The following is a 15,775-nucleotide window of genomic DNA, read 5'->3' on the forward strand; positions in this document are numbered from 1 at the left end:
ATTAAAACGAGGCACTTAGATACTGGGGATCAGCAAGGAGGGTCCTCACAACCAGCAAAGGAGCCAGAGGTTGAGATTGTCACCGAGTCCCTCTCATACGATAGTCTCCGTAATCTGCATAAAGACATTGCTCGGTAGGGCCGTCAGCCTTTTACAACTTGGTTACTCCGGGTCTGGGACCTTACGGGAACAGGTGTTCAACTGGATGGAACTGAGGCCAAAAATTTGGGATCCTTGGCCCAGGATTCAGGTGTGGACCAGATATTCGTAAGGGAGCAAGGCCTCCTTTCCCTCTGGGACCGGCTTTTAATGAGTGTGAGAGAGAAGTTTGTACACAGAGAGAGAATGCAGGAGCACCACCGTAGGATGCGCTGGAAGACCCTTGAGGAAGGGATCCAGCAGCTGAGAGAGACAGCAGTATTAGAGGTACTCTTTGGGAGGGATGTACAGCACGACAATGACCCTGACAAGGTCAAGTGCACAGGGCAGATGTTATGGAATCTGGCAACCTTGGGTCCATCTCAATATACCACCTACATAGCAATGATTAATGCCGATAACAGTCCAGAGACAGTGTGTTCTGTTGCCAACAAACTCAGAAATTTTGAGAGCATGATGAATGGCCCAATGCAGGGTAATGTCTCTGCTATGGCCAGAGACCTCCAACAGGTCGAAGATAGGATGAGGGATATGAGGGAGGAGATGATGGAGAGAATTGAGGAGGTGAGGAAGATCAGCGTAGCACCAGTACGAGTCACAGGCCCCCAAGTCAGAGCATCACGTCCCCCAGCTAGGGAGAGAGGGTACACCTCACGAGCTGACCTGTGGTTTTTCCTGCGAGACCATGGGGAAGACATGGGAAAATGGGATGGGAAACCCACTTCTGTCCTGGCAGCACAGGTGCGTCAGCTCAGGGAGGGAAATGCTAACCGAGGGAGCCGCACTAAAATGAAGGTAGCCTCAACCTCCCACAAGCAAGGTGCAGGGTATTACAGCAAGAAGGATGTTCTGTCAGATCCCCTGGAAGGAACCTCCACTATGTATGCCCAGGAAAGAAATAATAACCAGGGCTAGAGGGGCCCTGCCTCTAGCCAGGGAGAGGCATGGGATGACAGGATTTATTGGATGGTGTGGGTGCGATGGCCTGGCACATCAAAGCCACAGAAACATAAAGTGCTAGTTGATACTGGTTCACAATGCACCCTGATTCCATCAGAACATGTGGGGAAGGTACCTGTTCTATTGTTGGGGTGACGGGGGGATCACAGGAATTCACTTTGCTGGAAGCTGAGATTAGCCTGACAGGGAAGGGGTGGCAGAAACATCCAATTGTAACTGGCCCAGGGGCACCATGCATTCTAGGCATAGACTTCCTCAGGAACGGCTACTACAAAGACCCAAAGGGGTTCAGGTGGGCTTTTGGAATAGCTGCTGTAGCGACAAAGAGCATTAAGCAGTTGAACACCTTGCCTGGACTGTCAGAAAACCCCTCTGCAGTAGGACTCCTGAAAGTGACAGAGCAAAAGGTTCCAATTGCTACCATGACAGTGCACTGCCGGCAGTACCGGACAAATCGAGATGCTGTGATCCCCATCCACAAAATGATCCGTGATCTAGAGAGCCAAGGGGTGGTCAGCAAGAGCCACTCACCCTTCAACAGTCCTATCTGGCCTGTGCAGAAATCTGATGGAGAATGGAGACTGACTGTGGACTATCGGGCATTGAATGAAGTGACTCCACCGCTGAGCACTGCCGTGCTGGACATTCTGGAACTCCAGTACGAGCTGGAGTCCAAGGCAGCAAGGTGGTATGCCACCATTGACATTGCAAATGCATTCTTCTCCATTCCTTTGGCAGCAGAGTGCAGGCCTCAGTTTGCTTTCACATGGAGAGGCGTGCAGTACACCTGGAACCGACTGCCCCAGGGGTGGAAGCACAGCCCCACCATCTGCCACGGACTGATCCAGGCTGCACTGGAGAAGGGTGAGGCTCCAGAACATTTGCAGTACATCGATGACATCATTGTGTGGGGGAACACAGCAATGGAGGTATTTGAGAAAGGAGAGAAGATCATCCAGATTTTACTGGGAGCCGGTTTCGCCATTAAAAAGAGCAAAGTCAAAGGACCTGCCCGAGAGATCCAGTTCCTGGGAGTGAAGTGGCAGGATGGACGGCGCCAGATCCCCACTGAGGTCATCAATAAGATCACTGCAATGTCTCCACCAACAAGCAAGAAGGAGACACAAGCTTTTCTAGGTGCTATCGGCTTTTGGAGAATGCACGTCCCTGAGTACAGCCAGATTGTGAGCCCTCTCTACCGGGTCACTCGCAAGAAGAACGATTTCCATTGGGGCCCGGAACAACAGCAAGCCTTCGCCCAGATCAAACAGGAAATCGCTCATGCAGTGGCCCTTGGCCCAGTCAGGACAGGACCAGAGGTAAAGAATGTGCTCTACTCTGCAGCTGGGAACCATGGTCTGTCCTGGAGCCTTTGGCAGAAGGTACCTGGTGAGATCCGAGGCCAACCCCTGGGATTTTGGAGCAGAAGCTACAAAGGATCTGAAGCCAACTACACTCCCACAGAGAAGGAAATCTTGGCTGCCTATGAGGGAGTTCTAGCTGCCTCAGAGGTGATTGGCACAGAAGCACAGCTTCTCCTGGCACCCCGACTGCCAGTGCTGGGGTGGATGTTCAAAGGAAAGGTTCCCTCTACCCACCACGCCACCGACGCCACATGGAGCAAGAGGACTGCCCTCATCACGCAGCGCGCCCGTATTGGCAACCCAAATCGCCCTGGGATTTTGGAGATAATTACGAACTGGCCAGAAGGTGACGATTTTGGTCTCGCTGATGAAGAGGAGCAGAATCAAATGACCCGGGCTGAAGAAGCTCCACCGTACAACCAGCTGACAGCAGATGAAACACGCTATGACCTTTTCACCGACGGTTCCTGCCGCATTGTGGGGATGAACCGGAAGTGGAAAGCATCTGTATAGAGCCCCACACGACAGGTTGCACAAGCTACCGAAGGAGAAGGTGGATCGAGTCATCTTGCTGAACTCAAAGCTGTTCAGCTGGCCTTGGACATTGCTGAGAGAGAGAAATGGCCAAAGCTCTACCTTTACACTGATTCGTGGATGGTAGCCAATGCTCTGTGGGGTTGGCTGGAAAGGTGGAAAAAGGCTGACTGGCAACGTAGAGGAAAACAAATCTGGGCTGCTGATGAGTGGAAAGACATTGCCACTCGGGTAGAGAAGCTCCCCGTGAAAGTCCGTCATGTGGATGCCCATGTTCCCAAGAGTCGGGCTAATGAACAACATAGGCACAACAAGCGGGTAGATCAGGCTGCACAGATAGAGGTCTCAAAGAAAGACTTAGATTGGGAACACAAGGAAGAACTTTTCCTGGCTCGATGGGCCAACGATGCCTCAGGCCATCAGGGCAGAGACGCCACCTATAAGTGGGCAGGAGACTGAGGGGTGGATCTAACCATGGACAGCATCTCTCAGGTTATTCATGACTGTAACACGTGCGCTGCCATCAAACAGGCCAAGCGGGTGAAGCCCCTCTGGTATGGGGGGCGATGGTCCAAATATAAGTATGGAGAGGCCTGGCAGATTGACTATATCACACTGCCTCAGACCCGCCAAAGCAAGCGCTACGTGCTGACCATGGTGGAAGCCACCACCTGATGGTTGGAGACCTACGCTGTGCCCCATGCCACTGCTCGGAACACCATCCTGGGCCTGGAAAAACAAGTCCTCTGGAGGCATGGTACCCCTGAAAGAATTGAGTCAGACAATGGGACTCATTTCAAAAATAGCCTTATAAACACCTGGGCTAAAGAACATGGCATCGAGTGGGTGTACCATATTCCCTACCATGCACCAGCGGCTGGGAAAGTCGAACGGTGCAATGGTCTGCTTAAAACCACCTTAAAGGCACTTGGTGGGGGGACTTTCAAGAACTGGCAGATCAATCTACCAAAGGCCACATGGTTAGTGAATACCCGAGGTTCCACTAATCGAGCAGGCCCTGCCCAGTCAGAGCCCTTGGGAGCAGCAGATGGAGATAAGGTTCAGTGGTACACCTGAGAGGCATGTTAGGGAAAACTGTCTGGGTGAACTCTGCTTCCAGCAAAAACAATCCTGTTCGTGGGGTGGTTTTCGCTCAAGGACCAGGTTGCACTTGGTGGGTGATGCAAAAGGATGGAGAGACCCGATGCATACCCCAAGGGGACCTTGTTCTAGGGTGAACTATCTATGATTCTGTGCCTATAACTACATGTATGTATATAATTTAAAGGTTTCAATATGATGTAGCATGTTGGCATGGAAAAAATTCAGGGTGGATAATGTTGGGGGTTGAGTGTTTTTCTGTTACTTTGTCCATTGAAAGAATTTTTCGCATTATCAAGCCAATGGAACTGGCCGGGCTACACCCAGGGTCTCTGATGAGTCCAGACAAAAGGGGTGGGTGGGAACGGCTCCCGGAGGGGCCTCTGAGGCTTCCGGGAGGTCACTCGTGTTTCCGGAGAGCTTGGAGGAGGACGCCCGGGATCGTCAGCCCACGTGGCCGGAGCACTGGAGAGCCAGATCCTCTGCGATCACCTGCCCTGCATCTGCCCCGTTCCAGCCTCCTGCCTCTGCAGACACAGCTGATCACCCGGACACACACGGTGAGCGAGGAGCCGCCGCTCCAGCCCGTTCCCGCCCGGGACCGGCGTGGCCGCTGCCGCCCCACCCCCTCCTGCCTCCGTTTCCGTCTGCCCTCGGCAGATCCGGACGGTGGACTAAGCACAGAAACAGCGTGCTTGCATCTAAAAGGACTGAAACTGAGTTATCTATTTCCTTCTGTTAGCAATTTTAACTGTTATTGTTTTCTGCTTGTACAGTTAGATATATTAGTAACAGAGCTGTTATTCCCACCCCCTTATCTCTGCCTCAGAGTCCTTGATTCAAACAATTATAATACTTGGGGGGGGGAAGTGGAACCAAAGTCTCTATTCCAAAGGGAAACTTCTGCCCTTACTGGCAGACACCTGTCGTTTCAAACCAGGACACTTCCCCTCCCGTGCCCGCTGCTGATGAGAAGCTTCCAGTCGCCATCCGTCCGCCACCTGCACCTTCACCACTACTAGCACTGGGACCAGCTGCCACCCCCGTGAGTTTGCAGGAACCTTTTTGAAAGGGGAAGCACCCCTTTTTCCTCTCTCATCTCGGTGCCAGCCCAGGCCACCTGGGGAGTTTCCAAGCTTGCATCGGAGCGGTCCTTGACAGCTTTAAATGCATTACTGCAGCTTTTGCCTTGCCTCTCCTGGCGCTCTTCTTTTGGGTCTTTGAAATACCCACTCCTGAGGCAATCTATGCCGAGGATACACAGGGCTTCTGGACCAGTAACAATGGGGTGTTTGTGCCATTCCTTTCTGGCCAAGCTCACTTCAGCTTCCAGTGCATGCAGATGTTGGGATCCCCCTGCCACCACAGAAACAGAGATGGATGCTGCCCCCACATTTCTCAATGGCATTAAAGTACGTTGTGTGCCAGTGTCAACTAAAACCTTATACTTTTTTGGGTCTGATGTGCCAGGCCATCAGATCAACACAGTCCAATAGACCCTCTTCCCTACCTGGCTAGAGGCTGGGTCCCTTTGGTTCTAGTCATGATACTTATTTTTCCCTTCCTGTATATATGAAGTGGAGTTCACTTCAAGAGGATTGGACAGAACCATCATCACTCCGATACCACCGGGAGTATACCCTCCTGGAGCGCACCCTCTCTCCTTAGCTGGGGGACGCCTTCTCCTAATAGCAGAGACTTTTGTCTGTCCTGGCAAGATATGGAATATTCCCTCCTTAAGCTTCTCTCTTAGTTTCTGGTAGCCCTCTTTAATTTTCTTTTCCATGCTCCTGACATGCTCAGCTAGTTTTGTTTCCACAGGAGAGACATGGGCCTGCAACGGGGCGGCGACAGTGTCTTCATAAATGCTGACTTTACAAACCAATTCACTAACATTACCTTCTCCTTCCCTCCATTGCAGTATCACTAAGTATCAGGAATCTATTTCTGACCCGAGCTGAGTGAATTTCTGCCACATTTGTGATGCGTACTAGATACCGCCTTGACTTTTAGGGAATCCCTTGTCCTCTGAAAAAAACAATCTCCAGCACAGCTAATTCCCTCAGGCATTGGATACCTTGCTCCATCATGTTGTAACCCGATACCAGAAGGTATAAGGAATGTCTTAACCCTTCCATCCTGTCCCTATCCTATTGGCAGAAAGCCAAATTCCCCTCCCTGACCCTTTCCTAGAAAAGACTGTTATCTGAGATGCTCTTCCTCTTTTGCCCTGGAACCACCGTGAAATAAGCTACAAACTTTGAGAAAGGCAAGGAGCCTCTTTTGAACCTTTGTTTTATCCTATGCAGTGCTTAGCTCCTTCTTGAGTCTAACACAGTAAATAGCTAGGAAGGAATTACGGCCACTGCACCATCATGTTCCACCATCCTTGCTGAACATGGAAATGCTCCTTACAAAGGTATCTTTCCCTCACACTGGACAGCAGTTGCCACCAGGAGCTGAGTTTCCTGCATTTTCCTGATCCCCCAGCCAATAATCACACCCTGGAACAGGGTGCCCAGTTGCCTGGCTTCACTACCATTGACAATTCTACCGTTTAGCCATGGCATCCCAGATTCGGAGCAGCCAGGTCAATACAGACTCATTTGCCTCGCGTGTGAGCTCTCTACGCAGCTCACGCACCTTGCCCAGGGACAGAGATCGAGTGATATTTTCTGGCTCTGTCTCTTCTGCTGGTTGCAAAGGCCATGCCTCTTCCTCACCATTCACTATGCGGGCTTTCTTTTCTGAACCAGGGCGACTGCTACCAGCTTAGGCTGTCCTTTTGGTTCAGCAATGGTTGGCGTACATACGTTAACTGTTCATTTGTTTCCTTTTCCCTCAAGGCTCAGACATGGTTTGTGCGGACATGGCTCTTGTTGATTTGCTTTATTTTTCCTCCTCCTGAAAGTATTGTACCATACCAAGCAGTGTCTTGTAAGCAATGGGTTATAGGTTGAAGGACAGGTATTTTGCCAAAAATGGCAGGAACTCCTCCCTGGATGGAGAATGTAAGCACCCTCCCTCCCGATTTTTATAATTTTTGAATCAGGGACTCTCAGGAAGAGATATGGGGGTAGGAATAACAGCTCTTTACTAATATATCTAACCAGACAAATGGAAACAACAGCAGCTACGAAATTTAACAACAAAACAGAACAAATAATCCAGTTCCAGCCCCTTTTCAGCCGCAGGCACTCACTTCTCCGCACGGTCCTGGTAGACAACGGCAGGGCCCGCACTGCTGGGAAGGTAGCAGGCAGGAGCAGGCTCCCGCCCCAGCAGGCTTCCTTAGTATAATTATGGGAAACATCACCAAAGAGAAGGAGAAGTAAGGGGAAAACCCCAATCCCCCCAAAATGGCCAGGGCCCAGCATGTTGCTGTGAGTTGTCCATCTCTGGAGCTGTCAGAGCCTTTTCCCTTCACATAACTTTTTATTTTAACAGGGTCCTGCAGGTGTTCAGAGGTGAACTTCCAGATCATTGGAGGAGAGAAGTTTTCCAAATACTGGTCCATCTCCTTCGACATCCTGTGCCACTCAGGATTATCTACTCCCAGGGCAGGCCTCCAGACAAATTCCCTAGAAGCCTCTGTCCTGACTCTAAGCATGGCGTAGACAGTGCAAGCCATATAGAGAAAAGTTAGCAGAACTAACAAGATTATGCTGTCCTTTACATCTGAAGGCAGCTCAACATTCTCAAAAGCTGTTGTAGCAGGTCTGAAGGGCCGGGAAAAAACATCCTCTTCACTCCTCAGGATCAATGTCTTCTATTGTTCAAATCCCCTACTGCATTAGTGCATTATACTGAACTCCATATAAAGTGTTAGCAAACTGACTTCACATTTTGGTCAGGCAAAACAATCCCTCTAGGCCTCAGATCCAAGGACACCAAAATGCCTCAGGCCCCGGAAAATATAAACAAAAGTGAATTGGGGGGAGCAAACTGGGGGCATACGACTTCATTACCTGCAGCTGTAATTGGACGATTAACCCCTGATATGTCAATGGACCAAACCTATATTTGTCTGAAAACAAGTGACCATCATCCATCTTGGGTGTAGCCTCTGAGGCTTCTGACTGCCCAAGGTGTACCTCTTGAAGGCCTGTAATCAATACCTACTTTTATTCGCTTAACCTTGTCTAGCCTCTGTTCCAGGTAGGCACTCCTAGGAATCAGGCTGGGTGCGATTTTTTAATGAGGACCCAGAGGTAGCAGCCCAGACTAGGACAGGCAAGCAAGACTGAATACGCATTCCAAATCAAACCGATTGCCTCTGACGTTATCATTCCATAAACGCAGTAGAATCAGCAAAGAAATGTTGACTCCTCTCCTGAGTGTAAAGAGAGCATCATAATGGGAAAATACTTTCCCCTATGCAGAAATACGTCAGGGTACAACATACATGTGAATACACCCGGAAACGTGATGATCAGGAAAGTTTCTATACCCCAATATACAAATGCTTTAGAACAAAACTGTTATTCCGACATCTCTCAAGACTTACACTGGGTGCCTAAAGATGTGCTGGTTTAAAAGCAAAACGGCAGGAGAAATGAATCCCACACATCTACCTCAAGAGAGATTACAGGTCAGAGTTACAATTTACTAGAGATGACAAAAAATACAATGATACAAAGAAAACTGGTTTTGACCCACAAACTCAGAGTACAAATTGGCAAGCGGTTCGTAAGGTGACAGTAACAGTACTGTTGAAATTCTAGTCCTCCTTCAGATCGATGGAGTGGTGGTGCCCAAAGTCCCCAAACCCAAAGAGTATAAATATGCTTAGGTTCAGGTGGGAATGCCCAGTACCTCCCCCAGGACAAGGAGTTTCACTCTGGAGGAAGGTAAAACTGTGAGTCATGGGATATTTTGACAGTCTTTGATGGTCTAAGTCACTGCAGCTGCCTATGATCCTAGTGCCATTGATTCCATTATGGCCCATTAGTTGAGATGACCCCTCAGGCAGGCTGGGAATGTTCTGGTGCTTCCCCAGAGGGGAGTTATCAGGCCTGAGTCATTTGTGTGAAGAAAAAGAAACACTACCCTACCCCAAGGGTTCACCTCTTCTCCCTTATCTCATTTAACACCCAGATTGGAGCTTGAGATGTCAGGTGTACAGCAGGCAGCTACTGCAAGTGATCCATCATTAGTAGATCAACAGGAATGACACAGAGGGTGGCACAACACACAGTTTGCTTACATGCGCATAGTGCTAAACTGGCACCCTACTCCAGTTTACACCAGGACTCTCAGGTCCAACAGGAGGTGGATGCTTCCAACATAGTGCACCATGGCGAAAACACCCTTGGAAAGCATGCATGTAGCCTCACACACACTATCTTCTACAGTTTTAGCAGCAGCCTCCATGGGCTTTCTCTGTGCTGGCTTACCACTCCCAAAAAGCTAAGACTTTGCATCCTACAAGATGTGAGAGACTGCTAAGTGCTTCCAGTTTCATGCCTCAAATGAACAGGAAAATCACTATCTGTCTCTGAAATGCTGTTATCTGGCTGAAACATTCCACTTACTTGTAGTCCAGGGAGACACCATTTGAACTTGCAGAACTACTTCCCCTCAGTAAGACGCGCAAGACCGAGATGATATCCCCAAGAAAAATCTTTATTGTGCAACTGCTGCTCAAGGCTTTTATTACCTTCCACTGACACACGGCAAACAAAAAAAAAAAAAAATTACACATCAAAAGCCTCTAGATTGATGGGCAAAAGATGAAATCCATTCACTGGAAATTTGTGCACGTGCATCAACTCTTGCGGTGCCAAAATCTTAGCCAGGCGACCAGCCCAACTGACGGCCACCCACAACGGGTAGATGTATGCGATAGACAGACTGCCCACCCTCGGGCCCTTCATCCACAACCATCCGGAATCCATTGGTCAGGCCCAGGTGAGCAACACACATCTCGCCAACAATCATTACATGCCCAAGAAGCTGGAGAAGGAAGTACAAACCCATAAATAAGTAAAATAAAAAGAAAAAAGGAACACATAAAGAGGGGACAAAGCAGGAAGGGAAGAAAGGAGAGCCAAGAACCACCCAGAGAAAGCAGCTAGCCAATTCCTAGCAATTCAACCATTGCACGTCAAATTAATGTCCGGCCAACCGCTGGCTACTGAAGCTTGCCAAACAAAGCTACAAGGCCAATCGTGCACGGTATGGGGGCAAAAAAGAGCTCGGCAATTTTTCTCAAGCTAGACAGCAAAGGACTACAAAACGGCCACAGAAGCTGACCTTGTCTCCAGGTTAAAGCCCCCATTGTGTCTGCAGGAAACGTAACCAATCCTGGCAGAAAATAAACGTCAGGCTTCCTTTTGCGTAGGTTTACAAAGCCTTGAATTTGACTTACATAGATAAAAGCAAAACATCCAGCATCTCTCAACCACCTTTGTCCCTCCTTGCCCCTGGCCAGCCATAAACCCCAAGCCCTCTTCTCCATCTTAGAAGTACTACTACTGTTGTTACTCTAAGCCACAACAATAGGCACCAGACTGTGCTCCAAAACAACACTGCATTTTGCACCAGAAGTACATACACAGGGAACAGCACTGCTTTATAGCACTGCTTTTAGTTTCAAAAAGCTCAACTCCATTACGAGCTAGAGGCAGAAGATGACAGCGCCAGAAAACCCAAAGTAACCTGCAGTGCCCTGTCAAGATGGAAAGGGTGGGATGGGAAAGAGTCTAGTAAATGAGGAACTATCTACAGGCACAGTTTAGCATACAGAAAACTCCCACAGTACTTACACATTCACCAGAATCTCCTGCTTCAGACAACTCGATAATTGGCTCCTTAGGCATGACTAGGAAAAGGGTCCCGTCTAGGGGCAAAAGATCATGGAACGAACAGCACTGCAGGAAGAGTAAACAGTTAAAACATAACTGGCATCAGAGAAAGGTGAGACCTTATGCAAACCCATCTGCCCTGCTGAACTCCTACAGAAGCAGATTACCAGGTACCCCAAACACAAGCCAGAACATTGGCTTTTCTTGCATGAATATAATGCCTTCTATACCCAAAATACAGTCAATTTACAGAGCCCCCCTCCAGAAGCGGGATTCCTCATGCAAGACGATGGGGAAAGGAGACAGGCCGCTACTCGCAATTAAAAACCTCCAATAAGTTTTAGTTCGGGTTGATTCTTTCCTAAGCAGATTTTCTATTGGATGTGGTCCATGCAGAGACTGGAGACAAACGGCTTAACTGAATCATTAAGAGTTTAGTGAAGTGGAAGAGCAGCGGCCATTCATTTCCCACAGGACAGGGAGCTCAAGTATTGAATCACAGGAAGCCTTCAAGTGCATAGCGCGAGGCTGTCTTCTATACTGCATGCAAACCCTACCTTCGAAGCAGAAAGCAGAAGGAATCCCAAACTGTTAACTTTCAGCATTTTAATAACTACATCATATGGGATAATACCTTCAAGTTAACAACGCATAGGAAACGGCTGCATTGTTTCCCTCCCCCCCCACCCGGTCTAAGCAGCTCACTCCGGTTTCCAGTACCAACACTCGTGACCCTCGCAAGTACGCTGTTATCACGGTCTTAATGCCCCACACAAACAACTTCTGGAAAGCTATTGCAGCCTGCAGGATGACCAATCCTTTTTTTTTTTTTTTTTTACTACAGAAAGCCGTGATTCCTTGTCCTAATAATCCAGGTTTGGGGTTCAGAAGCAAAGACTAACACAGCGAAGCTGCGAAACCTCTTCGAGGCTCTTCGCAGACACATTGAGACCAAGTTACCATCGGAGGTCCTTCTCTACGCGCGCACACGACACAGTAAGGTGGGATGCGAGGCAAGTCCGGACAACACCAGCAACCCAGAACGCCTGCAGCAGCCGGAAAACCGGGGGTGCGGCACAGAACAAGCTTAGGGGACGGTGCAGCAGAGAACGCCATAAGCCAGAGAGGCCCCGTGCGTCCCCCATCCCTGCACCCACCCGCAGCGGCAGCGCCGCCGCACGCCCTGCTGCGCGCCCGGGTACCGCGCAGCGGCCGTCCTCGGCTCAGATGCCGCGAGCGCGGTTATGAGGGGGAGGGGAGGCGAGGTGGAGGGGAGGGAAAGCGGGAGGGAGCAAAGGGGAAGCGGGAGGAGGGGGGAATAGGAACCGCGCACAGAGCAAATTCGCGGCTACCTCCTAGTCCTCGTCGCTGACGATACCACAGAGACGCTTTGGCGATAATCTTTCCAAAGACAGTAGTGGCGCCACCAGGGCGAGAGGACAGCACCCCCCGTACTCTCGTCAGCCAAGGACAACGCCCGTGTCCGCTCCGACACTTCCTCCACTAAGACGAGCCCTCCCTGGCGCCCATTGGGCCGACGGATCGTGGCCCGCGTCTCCATTTGCTGTCTCGCCTGCCGTTTTCGCTTTCCTCCGCCTCCTTGGCGGGTTCGCCCTCGTCGACCTGGTCCCCGCGGGGCGCGGAGGGATCTGCCCCGTGTAGTGCTGCGAATCCGAGGGCGGCCTACGAGGTCGCAGAAGAGGCTGTAGTAGCTACAATTACTATTTCTTGTTATTTGTAACCGCATCAAGTCCACCCCAAAGGTGCCTGTGCCTTTTTGGTGCTGCTCCCTCCAGTCAAATGACTGCTTGGCCAGGGCAGGGCAGGCCTGGCCTTAACTTCTCAGGACATTTTGAAGAACCAAAAGAAGTTGCTCTACATTGTTTGCTGAATGTCCTGCTTCCATTGCAGATAATTCCAAGGTGCACGTCTGCTGGAAGCAAATAAAATACAAAGCGTGCGTTCGGCACTGCTGGCTTGAGGGGCTAAATGCAGTAGGGCATGGGCTAAGCTGGGTAGGAGGCTTTTAGAAAAATAGGCAGTGCCCTCAAAGCTGCCCAAGGATGGTCTATGGTGCCCTGCACCCCCGGAGACAGTGAGCACCTTGGATGGACCACACAAGTGTCTTGTAACATATATAAACCCTGCTTTGCTCTATATCAGGCTAAGGATATCCTTGGCCGCCTTTGCGGCAAAGGCACATTGTCCTATTTTGCAAAGCTGCTTTCCAGCTGATCGGCCTCCAGCATGTACTGGTGCATGGGGTTGTGCCTCCCCAGGTGCAGGACTTGTGTATCCACAGGTTCCTTGTGTGGTCCCAAAACAGATCTATTCATATGATGGAATGCACTTTGTTCCCCAAGTCCCTGCACTGAGGTCCAGGGTTTTGAGAGGTGTGGGAATACTGCCAGTGAAAACAGAGGAAAATAAAGCCCTGAGTTCCACAGCCTTCTCCATATTGCTGGCCACTAGACCTCCTGGTTCATTTGGCAGGAAGGAGGGGCGCGGGGAGGAAGGCAGGGCATGAGGATTGCTTCCGCTTTCTTTAGTCTTATTTTCTGACCAATGCACTTGTGGAAGCCCATCTTATGATTCTTTACAACCACTGCCAAATTCAGCTCCAGGTTTACCTTAGCTTTTACTTAGCCAGGCTCATCTCTTGCCTAACTTGTCTGATTTCTTACATTGACCTCATCCTCCTAATCAGGTGGTTTATAGTAGATACCAACCACAAGGTTTCCTTTGTTGGTTTGTGTGGGATGATGCCCATGAAGCCAGGAAAGGCCAAAACCGTGTACCCTCCACGTTATTTTTACTGATGGAGATCCACAGAGCTGACATCAAGACGGGACAATAAGGATGAAGGAGGAGTTCATGGGCTGCTAGAATAGTTCTCTTTTGGCTCTGATGAACGACATGAAATGGAAAAAAGTCTTAAGAGCAGAACTTTGAAGGACACCAAGGCCAAGAAAGTAACGACTGCATGATTAAGGGTGATGTACATATTAAAACGCACACTCATGCATATGCTAATAAGCTAACTGGAATACTGTACGTGTTTGAAAGGACAGGTGTCTGCCAGTAAGGGCAGAAATTTCCCTCTGGAATAGAGACTTTGGTTCCACTCCCCTCCCCCAAGTATTATGATTGTTTGAATCAAGGACTCTGAGGCAGAGATAAGGGGGGTGGGAAAAACAGCTCTTTTACTAATATATCTAACTGTACAAGCAGAAAACAATAACAGTTAAAATTGCTAACAGAACGAAATAGGTAACTCGGTGTCAGTCCCTTTAGGTGCAAGCACGCTGTCTCTGTGCTTAGTCCAGAGCCCGGATCTGCCAAAAAGGCAAGCGGGAAACGAAGGCAGGAAGGAGGGGGGGGTGGGCGGCAGCGGCCACGCCGGTCCCGGGCGGGAACGGGCTGGAGCGGCGGCTCCTCACTCACCGTGTGTGTCTGGGTGATCAGCTGTGTCCGCAGAGGCAGGAGGCTGGAACGGGGCAGATGCAGGGCAGGTTGTCGCAGAGGGTCTGGCTCTCCTGTGCTCGGCCACGCGGCTGAACGATCCCAGGCGTCCTCCTCCCAGCTCGTTGGAAGCCTCAGAGGCCCCTCCGGGGCCGTCCCCACCCACCCCTTTTGTCTGGACCCATCAGGGACCCTGGGTGTAACCCGGCCAGCTCCATTGGCATGATAATGGAAAAATTCTTTCAATTGACACAGTAACAGAAAAACACTCAACCCCCAACATTATCCACCCCGAATTTTTTCCAGGCCATCATGCTACATCATATTGAAACCTTTAAATTATATACATACATGTAGTTACAGGCACAGTATCATAGATAGTTCACCCTAGAACAAGGTCCCCTTGGGGTATGCATCGGGTCTCTCCATCCTTTTGCATCACCCACCAATTGCAACCTGGTCCTTGAGCGAAAACCACCCCACGAACAGGATTGTCTTTGCTGGAAGCAGAGTTCACCCAGACAGTTTTCCCTAACATGCCTCTCAGGTGTACCACTGAACCTTATCTCCATCTGCTGCTCCCAAGGGCTCTGACTGGGCAGGGCCTGCTCGGTTAGTGGAACCTCGGGTATTCACTAACCATGTGGTTTTTGGTAGATTGATCTCCCAGTTCTTGAAAGTCCCCCCACCAAGTGCCTTTAAGGTGGTTTTAAGCAGACCATTGCACCGTTCGACTTTCCCAGCCGCTGGTGCATGGTAGGGAATATGGTACACCCACTCGATGCCATGTTCTTTAGCCCAGGTGTTTATAAGGCTATTTTTGAAATGAGTCCCATTGTCTGACTCAATTCTTTCAGGGGTACCATGCCTCCAGAGGACTTGTTTTTCCAGGCCCAGGATGGTGTTCCGAGCAGTGGCATGGGGCACAGCGTAGGTCTCCAACGATCCGGTGGTGGCTTCTACCATGGTCAGCACGTAGCGCTTGCCTTGGCGGGTCTGAGGCAGTGTGATATAGTCAATCTGCCAGGCCTCTCCGTACTTATTTTTGGACCATCGCCCCCCATACCAGAGGGGCTTCACCCGCTTGGCCTGTTTGATGGCAGCGCACGTGTTACAGTCATGAATAATCTGAGAGATGCTGTCCATGGTTAAATCCACCCCTCGGTCTCGTGCCCACTTATAGGTGGCGTCTCTGCCCTGATGGCCTGAGGCATCGTGGGCCCATCGAGCCAGGAACTGTTCTCCCTTGTGTTCCCAATCTAAGTCTATCTTTGAGACCTCTATCTGTGCAGCCTGATCTACCTGCTTGTTGTGCCTGTGTTCTTTATTAGCCCGACTCTTGGGAACATGGGCATCCACATGACGGAATTTCACGGGGAGCTTCTCTAC

At 50.1% G+C, this 15,775-nt stretch overlaps 1 protein-coding gene across 2 annotated transcripts in view; it reads right to left on the reverse strand.

Annotated features, from left to right (window-relative positions):
- Positions 1-12,373, reverse strand: part of LOC306816865 (uncharacterized protein) — a 147,219-nt gene extending 134,846 nt beyond the window's left edge. For both annotated transcript variants that reach the window (XM_079333312.1, XM_079333314.1), the window contains exons 1-2: positions 12,277-12,373; positions 10,886-10,990 (exon numbers count right to left, since the gene is read on the reverse strand). In XM_079333312.1, coding sequence (XP_079189438.1) covers positions 10,886-10,939 — 54 coding nt within the window. In that variant the 5' untranslated portion in view covers positions 10,940-10,990; positions 12,277-12,373. The remainder of the gene's footprint in view (positions 1-10,885; positions 10,991-12,276) is intronic.
- Between the last annotated feature and the right edge of the window lie 3,402 nt (positions 12,374-15,775).

Source organism: Erithacus rubecula (genome assembly GCF_903797595.1).
Source record: "Erithacus rubecula genome assembly, contig: scaffold_94_arrow_ctg1, whole genome shotgun sequence".
Taxonomy (NCBI): Eukaryota; Metazoa; Chordata; class Aves; order Passeriformes; family Muscicapidae; genus Erithacus; species Erithacus rubecula.